The 18,477-nt window shown below is 35.7% G+C and overlaps 1 protein-coding gene across 4 annotated transcripts in view; it reads right to left on the bottom strand.

Annotated features, from left to right (window-relative positions):
* The window catches only part of PIBF1 (progesterone immunomodulatory binding factor 1), a 107,239-nt gene that overhangs the window by 34,198 nt on the left and 54,564 nt on the right, over nucleotides 1–18,477 (bottom strand). For 3 of the 4 annotated variants that reach the window (XM_082279264.1, XM_082279263.1, XM_082279265.1), the window contains exons 11-13: nucleotides 9,833–9,998; nucleotides 6,456–6,606; nucleotides 2,887–2,977 (exon numbers count right to left, since the gene is read on the bottom strand). In XM_082279264.1, the coding sequence (XP_082135390.1) occupies nucleotides 2,887–2,977; nucleotides 6,456–6,606; nucleotides 9,833–9,998 (408 nt within the window). Of the gene's footprint in view, nucleotides 1–459; nucleotides 509–2,886; nucleotides 2,978–6,455; nucleotides 6,607–9,832; nucleotides 9,999–18,477 lie in introns of all 4 variants that reach the window. The other variant, XM_082279266.1, reaches the window with a different exon arrangement.

Genomic DNA, 18,477 nt, shown 5'->3' with positions numbered 1-18,477 from the left:
TCCAAGCATATCTGAAATCTTGGCCTGATCATCAGATTCAGCATTCAAAGGAGATTTAACCAGAGTTTTTATACATGCAAATAATCTAAACTGAATCTAGTAAGGTGGGGAAAAAGAAGGATCTAAGAGGAAAGTCAGAAAAGTGCCCAAACTATTGACAAAAGAGGAATAAAATGAAGCTTTAGGAAATGGTGCTACAGAACTCTCAACAGTTTTCTAAACCAGACAAACAACAGGGTTATGGAGGCCTTTTTGCACACTCCTCACCCCCACTGTTTTCCTTCTTCTTCAATTTTATGCAGTATAAAGACAAATCTTACAAGGAAACAATCTGAAGAGGCTTAAAAGAGCAAATTAAGCCATGCCAAAGTTAAGTACTATATAAGATCTTTGTCAGCAATATATAAGTCAGTGCACAATAGGTCTAATCTGACTGACAATCATATCAACAACACTTACCTGAAAAACGAATATATAGGGCAGAAGAAACAGTATGTGGCCCATAAATCTGTGTTGAAAATATGAATAGACCATCATTTGCCCTTAGTTCTGACTGGTAACTTTTGACATTAAATATCCTTTGTTATGGAGAAGATAGGGGTTAAGAAGACAAAAACAACTAAACAAAATACTTGCAGTAAAAAGCAGCTGTAAATGACAAAAACTCCTATTACAGCTTCTGAATGCTAGAAATGTACCCTGTGAAGCTGTGATACATGGTCACCCTGTCTTTATACTCTTCTTGGTGTGTCCACCAATGACTGTGGAGTTTCTCATTTTGGTCAAAGCCTACCACTAGCACAAATTATGCAGCTGATTTCCTGCATTTGATCAAATTGTAGGCAGACTCATATTCCATGGAATAAACCTAATCCTATGAGAACCACCATCCTAATTTTGAACAACAAATTCTGTGGTTACAGTTCGTAAGTATTTTAAATAAACCCACATTCACAGAACCATTAAGGTTGGCAAAGACCTCCAAGATCATCGAGTCCAATGTAAGACTGAACACCACACTGACAACTAGACCATGGTGATGCCTTTTCCTGGTCTTAAAATCAAGAGTCATACACGGTTAGAAGGAGAAAAGGGATTTTACCTTGGTATTTATTTTAAGGATCCTTAGGTGTACACGTCCTGGTCATATGCATCGAGATGTACCCCGCCGAGTCTATCTCTGTGTGTGTCCCCCCCCCCAACATCGGGTATAATCTTATAGGTTTTACTAATTAGCAGATCTATCAAAGATTCCCCAATGAGAGGCTCAAGTGAGCCCCCCCTCCCCAAGGAACCTTCCCCTGGATGGTTCTATCTTGGTTTACAGAATGTGTTCTGGAGAGGACCTTGGGCTCTGGGGCACACTGATCCCTAGCTACGAAGCTTCTAAAATGTTTAGTCTCTCAGCTTGGCAAACAAGTCCAAGAATTTAGGCAAAAGCACTAGGAATACAGAAGTTGTAAAAAGGTATAACAGGGGTATAAAAGAAAAGGCAAAAATCTTCATGGTATCAATGCCACCTTCCACGGATGGTGATTCCACCAATCTTCCTGGGCAGCCTACTCCAATGCTTGACAACAAGAAATTGTCCAGCCTGAACCTCCCCTGGCACAGCTTGAAGTCATTTCCTCTTACCCTGTTCTTAGTTGTGTGGGACAAGTGAGTCATAGCCACAACACACAGGCTCACAATGAGCCATTCAAATGTCAGTATTATTTCTTAAAGACAATGCATAATATAAATTTATTAGTTCAGAATGACTATGATCAAGAGGTATATTTTTCACCTATGCATCATTTTAATATATTGATCAAATTTTCAAATTGGCCAAACCAGAGCAAACTAAAAAAATGCAACGTGAATCAGATCCTGTATTAGTGAAGATAAAATAGTGATGCTCTGAACCATTATCCTTGTTAATATCCTGACAGATATGTTTTTCTTACTATTAAATACAATGATTTTTAGGGTATTAATAATGCATATCCTATTACATAAATGTAAACAATGTAATTAATCTGTTTTTACAGCTGCTTAGTTTTATACAATTATAATTAATCTTTCTGAAAGTCAATGAGAAGAGATCTTAAAATGACCTAGAAAAATACGTATATGCTCATTCATATGCATCAACGACATTAACAGGTCCTCGTCCTCAATCTATTCCTGTATACTTAAGTCATCAAAAAAACCTCTTTATGTTAATCAAACTGGCTGGATTCTAAGACAAAACTGTTGGAACCCTGGGTTCTGAGAATTTCAGACAGGCAGTGATCCTCAGAAGCACACTGTATTTGATCTGAAACCCTGGGAAAGGCTCCCTAAATTGTGTGATAACTCTGAGATTGTTGCTGTGTAATTAAAAGTTATATCACTGGGTGGAATATGTAGAGGTGTAGAAAAATTAGGTTTAGGGGATATAGGTAACAATATGGAGGATGTTGGGTGTGGATCTTCTTCTTCCTTTCTCCTTCCTCTTCACAAATCTAGGGTTCTGGTATTGGATTAAGAAAACTGCACTGTGGGTCATGAACAGCTAGTTACTGGATTATAAAGAAAAACAAGTTACTTGGTTGGGTAATTTACACCTTAAAAAGCCGTGGAAGTTAGAACTCACGGCCATTTTCCACCTTGTTAAACTTGGAGGCACATTCTGTGCAGCTGTTATAGATAAGATATAATAAACAGCTAAGTCTGAAGATGAACTCTTGGTCTCCTGCATCTTAATTCAAACTCTGAGTAAAGGAACTCACGAAATAGAAGCAAAGAAGAAAAGAAACGGTAAAAAGAGGAAATTAACCCTGGGACACTAATACAATACGTAATGCATGTTATCTTCATTTAGTTTATCTTGAACAAATAAATTCATTAGGTAATTTTTTTTACCTTTGCTTTAGTCGTCTTTTGGCTGTTGTAGGAACATTAGCACCATATCCGTATGAGAAGAGAACCCTTTCAGCTTCAATTTCATCTTCCACTGCAAAAAATTGCAGAAAGGTGCTGTTGAAGAACAGTGCCAGAACTTACAAACTTCTAAGCAATTCCATTTACAACTCAACATACAAAAACATTTTTCTAGAAACTAAATTTTCAGTCAGAGTAACCTTCTGGACTTAAGCGGAACAATTTTTTTCACCATTACCATTAAATATAGTGCCACACTTTAATTACCTACAACACTTTTTATTTTTATGATTAATATAAATTCAAGTTTCCTCTATCCTGTAAGATGAAGTGGGCCAGAAAAAAAAAAAAAAAAGAAAGAAAAAAGAGAAGCCTATGTGTGAGGTAGACAGGGGCAGAGAGGGGGACCGAGAGGAGGGATAAAGGGGGACAATGAGAAGAAATGGGAGTGGCAGGGGTGTGAGAGAAAGAGAGAGAACAACGGAACACCAGCCCAGGCACCACACAAAAGCTTTGATAAATCAAATAGCTGGTACCAGGAGAAACAAATTTGGAAATGATTTGAGTCCTATCTGACTCATCTTTCTTAATGCTCAAGTGCCTCAAAATCAGAAATACCTTCATTTCTCAACAACCTGCAAAATGCTGTAAATTCTGTTCTCACATGTCTAATACCCTTGTAGTGCTATTTTAAATAAGGATTCTTAAAACACATCTAGAAAGAGAAAAGCCTCTAGAAGAGCACCTGTGGTAAGTCACATATCTAGTTGTATCAAAAACAATATAGAAATTTCAGTAAGTGTGACAGAAAAAGTTTACTGATGTGGCACTACAAAGACACCAGAACTACAGAGCTGTCTTAAATATGACAGGGAATTCTTCAGTGCTGTGAACACCTCTGGTTCAGAAAAACATAAAGAATAATTCAACCTGCCTTTGTTAATACCCCTCTTTTTGGTTACATATTCAGTGTCACAAGTCTCAGAAAAACATCAGTAAGATCCTGTCCTGTAAATTCAGATCTGTCAGCAGTGTCCAGTAAATGTCATACCATGAAGACAAGCACAAAAGAAATTGGAAATGTTGTAGGTATCAATGTAGTGTTTTGTATCAGTGTGTGATTCTTTTCTCTTAAAACATTCCAGGCTCTTCACCTGACTTTGTGGTGTAAAATACACATTTTACAAGCTAGAGGACACTTATAAATGACAGTTTCTTATGCTACTCAGCAAAGACATGCCATTGTGAGGATACAGAGAAGTTCAATCTTTTTCTTAGAAAGATACTAACCAATGGAAACGAGAAAAATTGAACAACTGGTCTACAACAGAAATACTCTAACAGGAAGATTTTATCCTGAAAACGAAGAATAGACAAATGCAAAGGAAATTTACTATTGTTATTCATGTGGAAACCTCTCATGCGCTGTAAGAAGTGGCTATATAAGTTCTTGATAGCTTCCTGAATAGGCTGTTTCATGTCATTTCAATATTAATCAAGTGAGGCATAACAATCAGGGAGTAACAGTAAAAATTCAGTGATCTCTTCCACATGCATATTTTCCAAAGGGAAAAAAAAAAGTTTATACATATATATATATATATATATATATATAAAATTTATATATTATATGACAAAAGCCATGTCACATGTGTAAAAAAATACACAATTTATTAAAAAGTCCAGAGAATCCTACCCCCACTGGCATCCCTCAATACTGTAAAACAGCAGAGGCTTCATGACTCAGGATGAAGAAAAAACATTGTATGGTATTTAAATATAAAGAGGTAACCACAGGAATGAAGATTAATCCTTATGAACACTAAAGTTTGTAGAAAACTCTAATTGTCTTCCACATAATGCTTCAGTCTAAATTATATTCCCCGAAAGACAGACTGAAGTATTTCCATTATGCATTCAATTTGAAAAATAATTATGTTTCCTTTCAATTATCTTTCTACCTTTAGCTATTTATAACATGTAACTATCATGGCATAATTTGAGACACAGGAGCAAGCATATCTGTTTTGTCCTTCAAAGTGTTTTTTTTAAAAAAAATACTTTTTTCTTCTGTTTTTCCTAAGATACTAGACTTATCTAGTATTAATCTTAACTTTCTTTATCAAGTACACTGAAATAGCAAGTTCATTATTAAATAAAAAGTACACTGAAATAATACTAAGCTGCAACTCCTTTTTTTCTCTGAGGAAATCAGAAAATAAAGTAACTCCATTTTAAAAGAACAGTTCATTTGTAAAATTCCCTTTCTTTAGCATTCTATAGCATAGAATATAAATTGTAATGAAAATAGATATTTAAGAAGAAGTTAAGAATGATCTGGTAAAAAAATTCACTGCTGTGCCAAGATGAGTAAGAAAATGTAAACCACTGTAAACAAAACCCAGTGTTCTGAACTTTACCTTCTCCTTGGAGAAAATGAAGGTAAGGTCCAAAAATTCTGTGTTAATACATAAACACTCCTTAGGCAAGTTTAAATATATATATACACACTTCAAAAACCCATGCGACTGACTACAACAGAAGCGTGTATACAGCAAACATGCTTATGGTCAGACTGGAACCTCTGGGTAGCCAGGCCATTCTAATAAAGGCTGCAGGGCATAAAATTAATAAAGCATGTGCAGTCTGGTTAATAAAGATACCCTAACATCACTGCATCTTCGTAATAAGGCACACTTTGCTATACACTACTGTTTACATACAAAGCTTATGCAATAATCTTCTATCTGGAATACTTTATAAATTGCAACTATTTTTTGAAGGAGGAAGGAAAGAGAAAAGGAGAAGACAACAGTTGAGTTAGTCTTAAATCTTAGAATGTCCTACTCTGTTTACACACAGGCTAAAAGATTTCAAGATTAGCATCATAGTTTCAAACTAGAAATTACTTGCTTTGTGAATTGATTTAGGCTGAGAACCAAATGAATAGAGATTTTTCACAAATTGTGCTGTGTTTGAGAACATTTTAATTTTTGCTAATGAGAGACAAAAATTTTCAAGAGTAATCAGGTATGAATTTAATCCAGGGTTTAGTACTTGGAACAGACTGAGCTGCCACAAGTAACTACTTAATGTCTAATTATTATTAATTCAACAGAAGGAAGAGTTTTTTCCCCCTTCCAATTAGTTATAAAATTCACATTAATCACTGCACTGAAATATAAAACTTGTATTTGCCTACCAACTAAGAGGGCTTCCCAACACTTAACATGTATTTAAATAATAGAAGAATCCTAAAGACTGTATCAAATTATAATGGATTATTAGAATAAGAAAAAGAGAAATGACAGAATGCTGAGATGATTTTCAATAAGCACAAACTCAGACATATGGATGTTTGATACACATTTACAGGTACATTTAGAAACCTGTCATTAATATTTTCTATCAAAATAATTACTGCCTTTTACTTCTCAGGCATAATGAAGAAGAATGACAGGCACTGTAAGACTTTCCAAGTGCCATGAGAAAAAAGATACCGTAATGCCAGAAACACCTACAGATAAACCAGAATTTGTGACAGAACTTACTTTCTGCTGTCTGCAGTATTATCTCGTCAAGCTCTTTTTCAAGTTTTTCATAAGTATCTAGTCTTGCTTGAAACTCAGAATTCTGTGTTTGAAGCTCAATAATGCGGGTTTCACTAGAAGACTGAAGACTATAAAATTCCTTCGTAAGCACCTGTGAGAACGAATAATGGAAAGATCAGGGATTCAGCATTACAGCTGTTTTTGAAAGACGCAAAATATAATACATGTAAAATGTGGAGCAGTAAGATATTAAATACTTGATGCAAGTTTTGCACAGCAAAGATTAAAATACTTTAAAAAGCAGTTATTCTTTCAATAATACTATCTTGCACATATTAAACTCTCAGGTCCTAGGCTTGTCTGCTGAGGCTTTAGTAATTCTAAGAAGCTGAAAAAGCTACAAGAATTTTAAAGGAAACCTAGGAAAAGCCAGGTAGCAACCAAAAAAAAATTCAGATACAGCAGTCAAAATAGCATAAATGCAATCATTTTTGTTGCTTTAACTGGATGCTGATTTCAGTCATCAATTTATGAAAAGAAGATTCCTTCACAGAATGCAAATACAAAAATTTGCCATTAAAGCTATACAAGTCTTAGTACTTACTTATTAATAAAAGGTAATATGCCATCGACATTCAAGACTAATGTCAATACTTAATCCACTAAGCTTCAACAAAAAACTCCCATATTCAAAACTAACAGCTATGAAGGCCTGTATAATAATTTAAGTTTGATATAATGCTTGATAATAGGAAACAACATTGACCAAATAAATACACACCAAAGTGGAACAAAGAAAATCCTTGGTATGTAAAGTAGCAATCTACATACATTGCAGAAAAAATCCCACCAAAACAGGTAAAGTAAAAACCAAGTGGTACTGCTGTTAAATATTCACTTCCTAAGTAAAAATCACCAGCATTCAGAATGACAAGTGAATATAGATTCTGAGATACAGAAATATATGCACAGTGTGCAGAGCAGTAATACCAGACTCACTGTCAAAACCACAAAATAATACACAATGCTTAGAGACAAGCCACTTGAATATAAAAAGTTCAGTCTAGTGTCACAGAAGAAATAAATGTATAGGTCAAAACTGGGCGACATATAAACCATCTGTTTCCGAGCTGAGCAAGAGAAACTACTCTATGCCCTAAATAAAAGCAAGAGTTAGTCCAGAAAGCTGTAGCTGACCTGCTAGTGCCTACACTATTAATAAAGATCAATGTCTTGTAAGGGTAAGTAAAAAACCTTAGTACATTAATGCTATATATAAGAAAGAAAACTTAAAAACCCCAAGAATTCAGTCAAAAGGAACAAAGTAAAAGCTTCAGACATCAAATATTTAAATTCTGCAAGAATATTTCTTAATGAAAGAGTACTTAAGTGCATATTTCTTAATGAAAGAATTTAAGTGTCTCTCTAAAGAAAAAAAGTAAGTGCCAAAAGTGTTAGTAGAATTGAATGCCAAATATTTGAGTTATTATCAGATCAAAAAATTTCCACAAAGAAAATGAAAATATAACTCAAATTGAACTACATTCTCCAAGTCTGGACATGTCTGTGCAATTAAAAATCTGTTTAGCAACCTCTAAGTTTAGCAATACTGGGACTCCCAGTGCTTGTGACCACAACTAACCTCATCAGCCAGAATCTGAATGTCCCAATACAGACAAAAGAAGAAATTACAGTCTATCTAAAACTCTCTAATTCTGTTTCCACTCTATAGTTCCTTTTCATAAACAACTTAGGCAGCTTCAGCACTAGAAATGGGGGGACCTGAAGACTGGCATCCTTCCCCAAAAAACAAAGGCTGCCATAGATGTTACTCTCTTCTGTCCTGTCCAGTTTGTATCTTAACATTTGTTTGAAACATACACTACCAATCTCATTTAAATCTCATAAACAGGACTCTGTCATATGATTTTGGGACTAACTTTGGACAGGTGAAGAAATTTTCTTTTAAAGTAAGCTTTCTCTGTGGAATACTCACATTTCCAAGACTACAATAAGTGAACAGGGTATGATACGTATGTTTGAAAGACAATAAAGTAGTTAAAGCCCACATAAACAGGTGCACTGGCTGCAGGTGCCCAGGCTGTGTCCCTCAGCCAAGGGGGCTGCACCTCAAGGAAACTGCATTTAATAAAGGACAAAAATGCTGCATGGCAGTGAGGAGAGAGGGGAAAAAAGTGAGAGAGAGCCACGGTGCTGACAGCGAGGTGAGAGAAGGAGGGGAGAAGGTGCTCCAGGTGCCAGAGCAGAGACTCCCTTGCAGCCCATGGTGAAGCAGGTTGCCTGCCTGCAGACCATGAAAGACCACACCAAAGCTGATGTCTGCAACTGCAGCCCATAGAGGACCCCATGCTGGAGCAGGTGGATATCCCCAGAAGGCACTACAACCTGTGGAGAGCCCAAATAGGAGATTTTCTCCTGAAGGAAGCTGTAGGCCATGCAGGATCCACACTGGAGCAGGATAAAAAAGTGTGAGGAAACACCACGACAGAGGAGCTGTTACGGACTGACTCAAACCCCTATTTCCCATCCCTCCCCGCACTGCTCTGGAAGTGGAAGGTACAAGAGTCAGAAACGAAGGAGGGAAGTTAAAAGAGAAAGAGGTGGGGAAAGATGTTTTACTTTTTGTCTTTGTTCCTCACCATCCAAACCTATGTGAATTGGTAGTAAGTGAAATCAGTTTTCCCCAGGTCAAATCTGTTTTGCCCATGATGGTAATTGGCAAGTGATCTCCCTATCTTTACATCAAACCATGCTCTGTATAAGCTTATTTAGCCCACCCTCATCCTCTTCAGGAGGAGGAATGAGTGACTGGGTCTGGCACCCCACCAAGGTAACCCACTACACCAGGACTAGCAAGGTAAGGTCTTTCCAATGCTATATACACCATGCTCCCCTTGACTTTTTCAGCTGTAAAAATTTATTCCAGAGCTGTATATCAATAAAAAGTATTTTATTATGTAACAATGCTATTACAGATCCTAGCTGCAAATGATGATACTGAATTCACCATACTTGTTCTGGTGAAACTGTCTTCTTCTCTCCCTACAGCTCTCACACAGACTGACAAAAGCAACTTTGTAACACAAGCACATAAATATACCCCACATGAACGAGGTACTGTCTTTAACATCTTTCCATGAGAGATTGTTTTGCTTTTTCCTCTCCCCTTAGTCTTGTGTTCCAATTAAACTGATCAAACTTAGTAAGCTTTGTCATTTGATCCTGCTTCTGCAGAATTTGCTGGACATACTAATTGGGTCATGACATGTTGTTCCTTTTCCCCCAAGCTTCTCCACTTTATTTTCTAATTGAAAACAACTATGTAATGCCCCGTAAAGTCTCTTCATATAACATACCTCCAGCTTTCTCTGGTATTTCTCACATTCCATTTGGCACTGTGAAAGATTCTTAGCTGTTTCTTGTTGCATGAGTTGAACATGTTCAGTTTCAAAGGACTTTAACTTACTTTGGTGAAGAAGTTCAGCTACTTTGCTTTCTGTGCCAAGCTGCATTTGTCTATACCTAAAAGAAAAATGAAAAAATAAGTGTTGATGATTCAAAAATAAGCAAAGTTAGAATATATCCTAGTTCTGTTCATTACAGGTATAAATTTCAAAAATTAATACAGTATTTTGAAAAGCTTAATAGGTGTTAGTAACTCTTGTAACCTGTATCTGAAACATCATTAGGAAAATTCAGTATTATAATGACAACACAACACAGTAGATGGAAAACTCTGTCAATGGCTTTTCTAAATATGCTGTAAATGCAGAATCAAATGACAATGACCTTAAAGTATACCTTATTTTCCTTTTTAAAGTGACAGATCAATTTTCTTGGTACACAAATGTATGCACTGAAGTCTTTTCAACAGAGAGACACTGATGAAATGTTGTCTCCCCTCTTCACCACCAAGTGTTACATGTGACAGGGAGAAGAGGTATTAGACATCAGTGATTTTAATAGTGCATCCTTTGAGGTATCATGGGTATCAGCTACAATGCTTTTTTCCATACCCAAAGATGTGAAGAAAAGTCAGACCACTATGGTGTTAATTTCCACACTCACTCAGAATCACAGATCCTTCTCAAAAAGCAGAAATGACGTAAAATTTTGAGAAAACCACTATAAGGTAATTTTAAGTGACAAATAATATTCCACTTAGAAGTGGACTTCATCTATTTTTTTCATTCATTCTACTTAATAGGCGATCTCAAAAATGAGGCATAAATAAGTTTGCTGATGGAATACTATATTATTAGATAGTTGAAAATTCAGGTGATGTGAAGAACAGGAGAAAATCAAATGGATCTTAGCATTAAGTAACTTATGAAAAAATTCAAGAGAGATATATGCAAAGTAAATCACAGGTTTTAGAAATGCTCCTGAGCATATACATAAAATGATAAACTCCTAGCTGACTGTTTTAATTCATAAGTGAGATCTTGGAATTTATTATACTTGATAAAACCATTAAAACTTTGGTTCAGTTTTAAATAATGGTCAAAACAAACATCTTGGAAATTACTGTGAAAAATAAATAATACAGAACTCACTGTGCCACTTAACAATTCCATGTTATTGACTGCATTACTGAATGCTGACAACCATTCTAGTACCTCACCTCACAAAGAACAGAAGTCTCAGAGCATCAGAGAAGGGTAGGAAGAATTACCTTTGACATCCAGCAACATCACACAGTTACACAATTGCACTGTGTGGAACAAATCACTTAAGCAAGCTAGGACTCTACAGCCTGGAAAAGAGATGGTTTAAGGAAAAGGAAGAAATAAGGGGCCTGTCACATCATGAACTGCATGGAGAATGAAGATAGTAATCAACTGTATTTTCCAATAGATGAATGAGAAGTCATCTTATGTTGCAGAGTGAGAACAAATATAAATTGCTCTTCATATGCGAAGGCTGTGGAATTCCTTACCATAAGATGCTGTGGATGCTAAAAATTAACACTTATTTGAGAGAATACTGAACAACTTGCAGCAGAGAAGTCCTTGAGAACCATTACATGCACGATGGTACTTCTCACACTGAAGCCACATCACAACAAACTGTAAGATCGCCAGATGAACCTTTACTCTAACCCAGCATGGCTGTCGTGTCAGCTGTCATCTGTCAAGTAACAGTTGCAACACAATTCCACCCTATTTAGCACCTAATCTTTAGGTGGGATGGAGGGTGTTTAACAAAAACAAGGGGATTACTTCAAATATTTTCCCTGAGGATTTCAGGTGTAGGAATGTTTCTAAAGCACAAAGAGGAAGCATTTTCACTGGAATTAATTTGAACAGAACAAACAGGTGTCATTATGATGCCCCTGATAATCACTGTAGACATCCATGTTTGTGTAAATAGTTCAATGCATGAATAAGATAGTTTCCTCACTGGCTGCATAAGCAGAGACTGGAAGTTCTGCTTACCAAGCTCATGAAAATTTTTCTTTTAAAAACAATTTTCTTTTTTTAATAGTATGACATTTTTTATCAAACAGAGTTACTGCACTCAAGCTGCTAAATGTCAGTTACCTATCGACTACTCCAGTCATTTTTGCCTAGGGATGCTTTTCAAGTGCTGATACTTAAAGTATTTCATCACTGTTTCCTGACTGTATGTTCCTGTTTTCATTTTACCACACAAAAAAAATTTCAGCACTTTTGAATTCTCCACACTTTGCACATGGTTGGCTGCAGACATGACTCTAAATCTGTTCTGGTATACACATTGTCTACAAACATGGGAAAAATGCTTTGTTCCAAAATGAGTTGTCTTCCTGAAGATACATGTCATTCAGCCAGCAATGCGACGAAACACACACATTTAATTAAATTACTAAATTAATAATGACTCTCAACAACAAATTTGCACCTTCTGCCTCAACACAAACAAATGGCAGTGCCTTCCTGTGCACATCCTCAAACCTTCAACGATCTGTACTGAGCTTACAGAGTCTATAGTTCTCTGATGATTCTACTCAATCAACTGGGTGCTTCCAGAGCATTCTTCATTTTGTTTTGGAAATTTGAAGCAGCTTACCTGAGTGTGATCTGTTTTGCACTGGCAAGGTTATGAGGGGTCAATTTTCTTTTAACCTTACTACACTGTTGATCACACTAGTAACTCCTCCACCATAGCACCATTCAGCTTCTTTGTCATATTTGCTTTTACTTGGCCAGATAATATCTCTGCTTTCTTGGCTACTATTTCAGCACAAGTGTGTGTGCATGTGTGTACAGAGTCATGTAACACAATGTGCTGAAATACATTCTTTCATCTGCCTAGATGGTCTCTAAGGGAAAACAAAAGAAAACAAAACCGCCCTACACCTTAATACTACTGCTATGGAAAAAAAAACGAACAGTGGAATGTGGGTCTGCAGGATTTTTCTCCATCGAGAAATTTTAGCAAACTTGATGTAATGAAAGAGTAGAGTTTTTAGCCTCACAGAAGAATGAGGGTTGGGAAATTACAGATTGAGCCAATGAAAAAATTCCACATTTAAGAATCATCTAGAATGAGGTCTCAATTCCTTTATGTCTCTGTGGCATTAGGCTGACGAGTCAATAATGCCTGAAGTTTGCTAAAGCAGTGACATGATGGTTATCAAAAAAATTATTTATAAAGGAGAAGAGGGAATACTCAGAGATGGACTTTAACTCTCTTTTGTAAGGTTTGAAAGATTTTTCAATCAGAGGATCTTGTTTTTCAAGTAGCAGATAATGATATAACAACTTGTCAAAATATGCATACAATGAGAGCAAACGGAAAGATTTAATGGTAAAATCATGTAGTCTGGATACTGAAGAAAATACAGCAACTGTTTTTTTGAATGGAGGAACTATAAACTGCCCATCTACAAAACCTGAGATGTACAGCAGTATTCTTTAAAAAGGTAATTGAACAGTGAAGTATATTAGAAGATGATAAATGTGTAAAATTAACCTTTCAAGAAGTGGGAAATCATAGTATTAAACTTGTTAGTAAGAAAGAATGCCAAGCAAGTAAATAATGTATCTTCCAAAGAAAGTCCTACGAAAATTATACAAAATGCAAACACTTTCTAATTTTGTAAACCTTATTATACTGACCTAAAGCTTTGTGGGATATATTTTAGAAATTATTTTCAAGTTTAAAGATGGAAAAAAACCTCTGTAAATTGTGAAATCATACTGAGTCCACAGTTGGGTCAGTTCCAGATCTATGATCTTTAAAGCAATTAGAATATACTCTCATATTCGTAAAAATGTCTGTGCTTTGGTTCAGTGCCAAATTTGCAAAGAAACCTAAATGCTACACAGACGTTTCCTCCCCAACCTGTCCTCTTCCAAACCTCCCACTTCCAGCCCCAACATGTCCTCTAATGTTCCTGCCCTTCTCCCTCTCTGTCCCAGCACCAGCTCAGACATCTCTTGAATTCCAATTCTATTTTCATTCTTTATTCCCAGGGCATGTTTTTCTTCTCACCTATGTTCATAGCCTATTCAGCTTCCATTCCGGTCTTAAAACCCTACTCTCCAAATTCTGGACTTCTCTTTACTCCTCTATCACCCTCATAGTTTGGCATCCTTCCTCAAATCCTACCCAAACCTCTTGCAATTTGAGGCTAAATCCCAGTTTAACTTCCTCACCTTCTGCAAGTGAGTCTGCCTGTTAAGGCTTCCTAACTTCCAAAGAGCCCCAAGCTAAGCATAAAAGTACACAACCGAATTTTCCTTACTCTCCTTTTTGCCAGCTGGAGTCACAGAAGGAGTAACAGTGGTCTAGATAGGCCTCAACTAAATTCAGTCATGTCACAGACTGCACAAACCCTGTCCATACATGCAGCAAACTGCCAGACTCCAGTTCAAACATGGGTACTCATGAGTACTGTTTCCACTGGTTCTCTTTTTGATCCTTTGATCTAAAAACTGGTAGGCTTATTTCTGAGCAATCGAGAATTTCCCAGGAATTGTGTTCACATGCTACTCACTAAATAACTAAAAATGTAGGAACTCAGATCCTTAGTTTTCAAATGCTTTCATCTCCCAGCTCTTGCAGCATTCAGATTAAGTCTGATTAGTCATGTATCTGGCCGGTTTCACAAAATGAAAGTCTGTTTTAATGTGTACTAGAAAATGGGTAAGAAATCTGTCATTCATTTAAAAATACGTATTTTATGAAGTTTCTACACCAACTTTATAGGCATTTTCAGTTTTTTGAAGAATCTATTACTTCATTCATGTCTATCAAATATATTAAATGATTTCTAATGTGGTCAAAAATAATAATGCACTTCATAACAACAAATTTAAATACCTCCAATAACAACAACAAAAAAGCTCTCTGTATAATGATTAAACAGAAGATGAAGCATGTCATCTACAAATTGTTTAAGCAATGAAAAATTGGTTGAAATAATTTGCACTTAAAATTTGTTCTTCCCAAACAACATGCTGAGATTTTTTTTTTAGCCCAATATTCCTGGTTCAGGTTGTAACTAAAACCCAAAAATCCAGAAACGTATAGCTTAGACACTAAAGGGTAAACTTGATTTAACATTCAAGTTCTTACCAGATGTTACATTTGCTTCGTATCAAGCAATTAAACATACAGTACTTTTGCACGTGGTTCAGTAAAATCTGAGAGAGAAAGCTTAGAAGCTTTGTTTAAAGCTGCTTGCTTCAAAGCAGATTTTTGTATTTTGCAGCATTCTAAGCATTTATTTTGTATTGGCCTCTGATCCTCATTCTGTCAAAAAAACTTCCACATACTATTTGGCAGTTTATAGGAACTGCTAGTTTCAAACATCCATACTCAGCAAGATAAAACAGTTGGTTTACACTCCTTGTAGCTTCTGGACACCTAAACCCAAAATCATTTATGCAATAAATAGGAGTTCTTCAAAATGTGGGACCCGTGTATTCTTTCCACCCTAACTAGACTAATGCCCAGTGTACACTAGACTACAAGAATGAACAATATGAAAGTTATGACTGCCTTAAATGTATCTGCTGAATCCTGCTGACTGACAGGGACAGAAAACCATCTTTTTTTCTTTGTCTCTGGACTATGCAATTGTGCTTCCTTTTATTTGACTCTGTGAAACATTAAGATTCTCTCCTGCACCAAGACATTGCTTCAAGACTACTGGGTAGAGACTGCTACTGCCAAGCCTGTGCTTGGGAGTCATACTTCAGTCACGGGAATTTCCTAATAAAACTTCACTAGGGAGTTTTCTCTCCATCCTGGAGCTCTGATGGGCATCAAGTCTAGCCTTTCACTTACTGAAAGTGCACTCTTTATTAGGGCAACTGTAAAATAAGAAAAGCAACTCCTGTAATGACTTTTTACATAAAATGAAGCAGGGTATGATTGCTACTCTGCAATAGCTCAGTGCTGCTGATGCATGCTTAGTTTGCTCACTAACCTACACTGTTATTGCTTAGTTTAAGTAATCAATATATTTATTGACTCTTTTGTTATTTGTTTCAATGAAATAAACACAAAAGATGTTCATATAACCTAACTGAACTTTACCAGTATACAGACATTTGTTAAGGATGTGACAGCATCCTTAACAAAAAGAAAGGACCTGAAGAAACAAGTAAGCATATAATAAAGGACATGATATAATTTCACCATTTCCTCCTCAATACCTGCTTTTTAGATACATAAATAGGAGAACAGTCACCTCGGTAATTTTTAGGAGTCTAATGGTAGTTGCTTTTCTCTTTGCCTATATAAATTAGTCAAGATGTATAACATTGTGTTCTCATTTATGTTTCTGGTGATGATAAATTTTTCTAAATCTATAAAAAATATAGAAGCATGAAACACATGGCTGGTCCGAGAATACCAACCAGATTAGGTATTTCAGGAGATGTAGGCGCAGAGATACCTAGTTTGTGAATCCAAAAATGGGAATTACCACCTCACAAGATCCCATGAATGAAGCTTCAAAATAAGCCCAAAGAAAGATTAAAGATTCCTCTTTTTCAAACAGGAAGGCTATGAAATGAGTTCTCTGAAGCCTAGTGAAGAGAAACCAATGGAAATAGCTTCATTAAATTCTCCTAAATCCAGGACAACAGTCTAAAAGGGAAACACAGCCAAGATAAAGGGTGCAGACATCAGCACCTCAAGCCAAAATAAGTCAGAAGAAGCCGAACAGTTCTATTGTTTCTGGCACAGCCTCAATACACTGCACAAAGTTATCTTTTGCATCTATGTGCACTAGCACATAAAGTGACAAAAGCTGCCAATCTTGGGAGTATGAGAAACATGCTAAACTGAGGTGGATCATACATCTGGACGAGCAGAAGAATAAGCATGATTAAATTTCTCATTGCCTAATCAACATCTTTGCTCAAACAAATAAATACTTCTTTTAAAAAAAACCCAAAACACTTTGAAGTGACAGATTGAAAAGGATCCCTGCAATGCAATACGGTTTTGTCTATTGTACATATTTTAATCCAACAGCAAAGAACCCAAAGTACATTTATTAAAACCTCATTAAATCTTTAGTCATATTTTCTGTGTATACTTTTCTCTATTCGATTTCCCATGGCATCCCAAACTATTAACTTGGTAAACTAATATTTTCATTTCATGGTTTACTTCATTCCTTGCAAAAAATACCATGCTAACAAAGCTGAATTTTGTACAAAATCAACAAAAAGGCAAGGAATAGTACAGAGACTTATCCCCCAATTACATACATTGATTAATGACAAAATAATTAATTGGAATTGTAACTGTGAGAGGTTTTGATATGAGAAATATAAAGCAGATCTGAATGAAGAAAAGCAAGCAACTTCCCTGATATTAAACACTAAAAAATGAAAGCATCGACTTTTTATACTAAGTTTCAAATTTGTAGCATATACTTAGAATTTTCTGGCTTAATAATTTTTTCTGCTGTTCATTAATAATTTTTTCAAGGTACTGTAAAATTTTGATAACGATTCCACAGTTTACCTCCTTAAACCAAGTAGTAGCTTTTTCAGAGATATTACTACTTTATTAAAATATTCTCTAATAGTAATAGTACTTGTGTTTCTGGAAATAATTGTAATAAATTGCTACTGTAGCAGATGAAACATTCATAAACAGATCTGATCTTGGAAGCTATAGAAATTATTCATTACATTACCACTATTGCACTACAAACTTACAAACATTGTTTTTCAGTGCTGAAGCAAATAAAGAGATTGGAGTCAACAGTTACACAAAGACTCTGAAATTGTTGTTTGAACTGTTTTTTCCTCTTGGATAAAACATACGAAAATTTGTCTCTTAAAACTCTCCCCTCCCAATAGTCAGGGAGGTTATATTAAATCAAATATTCAGTTAAATCAATATCAATATTTTCAGGTATTTCTTGTGATTCTGCAGAGTGATTATTACTTCCTAGCCTAAATAGCATTCCTTGTTTGTGGATGTATATGGTCCTGTTCCTCTGATTTAACTGAAAATTAATTAAGATGCTTTTAGATGCAAATACATACTTAACAAAAAATAACTACTGTATGGTTCTTAATTCAAATAATGCAAAGAGGGAAAGTCAGTGTGAAATGATTGACAGAACAGCAGTTACATAAATGACAAGAGGAGTAACCAAGTGTCTCTCTCTTCTTAACAAAATCTAAAGGGCATTACAACTACAGACAACTGCAAGAAGAAAAATGTTTGGAATGCCATATGCCTTCTTAAAATGGTCAGAAATAAACATACAAATATTTAAGTTCTTAATTCCGTAAATGTAACTTTTATGAAATCAATAATATAAAATCTAAAATTCTGTTTTCTATGGTGATAAAAAAATAGATGACCAGCAAAGAAAAAATAAGAAAAGGAAGGTTATCACGGAAGCTTTCTGGAAAAGGACAGGGAGAGAAATGAGAAGGTAGGGACAAATCTTTTGAGATAGGGCTAACTGGGAGACCATCAGACAAAGCTGCTAACTGCTGTGCTACCAGAGACTGCTTCCTCCCCCTCCATTTAC

Source organism: Coloeus monedula, assembly GCF_965178545.1.
Source record: "Coloeus monedula genome assembly, chromosome: 3".
Classification (NCBI taxonomy): domain Eukaryota; kingdom Metazoa; phylum Chordata; class Aves; order Passeriformes; family Corvidae; genus Coloeus; species Coloeus monedula.
The sequence above is the reverse complement of the archived record's forward strand: the minus strand, read 5'-3'. Positions and strand labels throughout refer to the sequence as shown.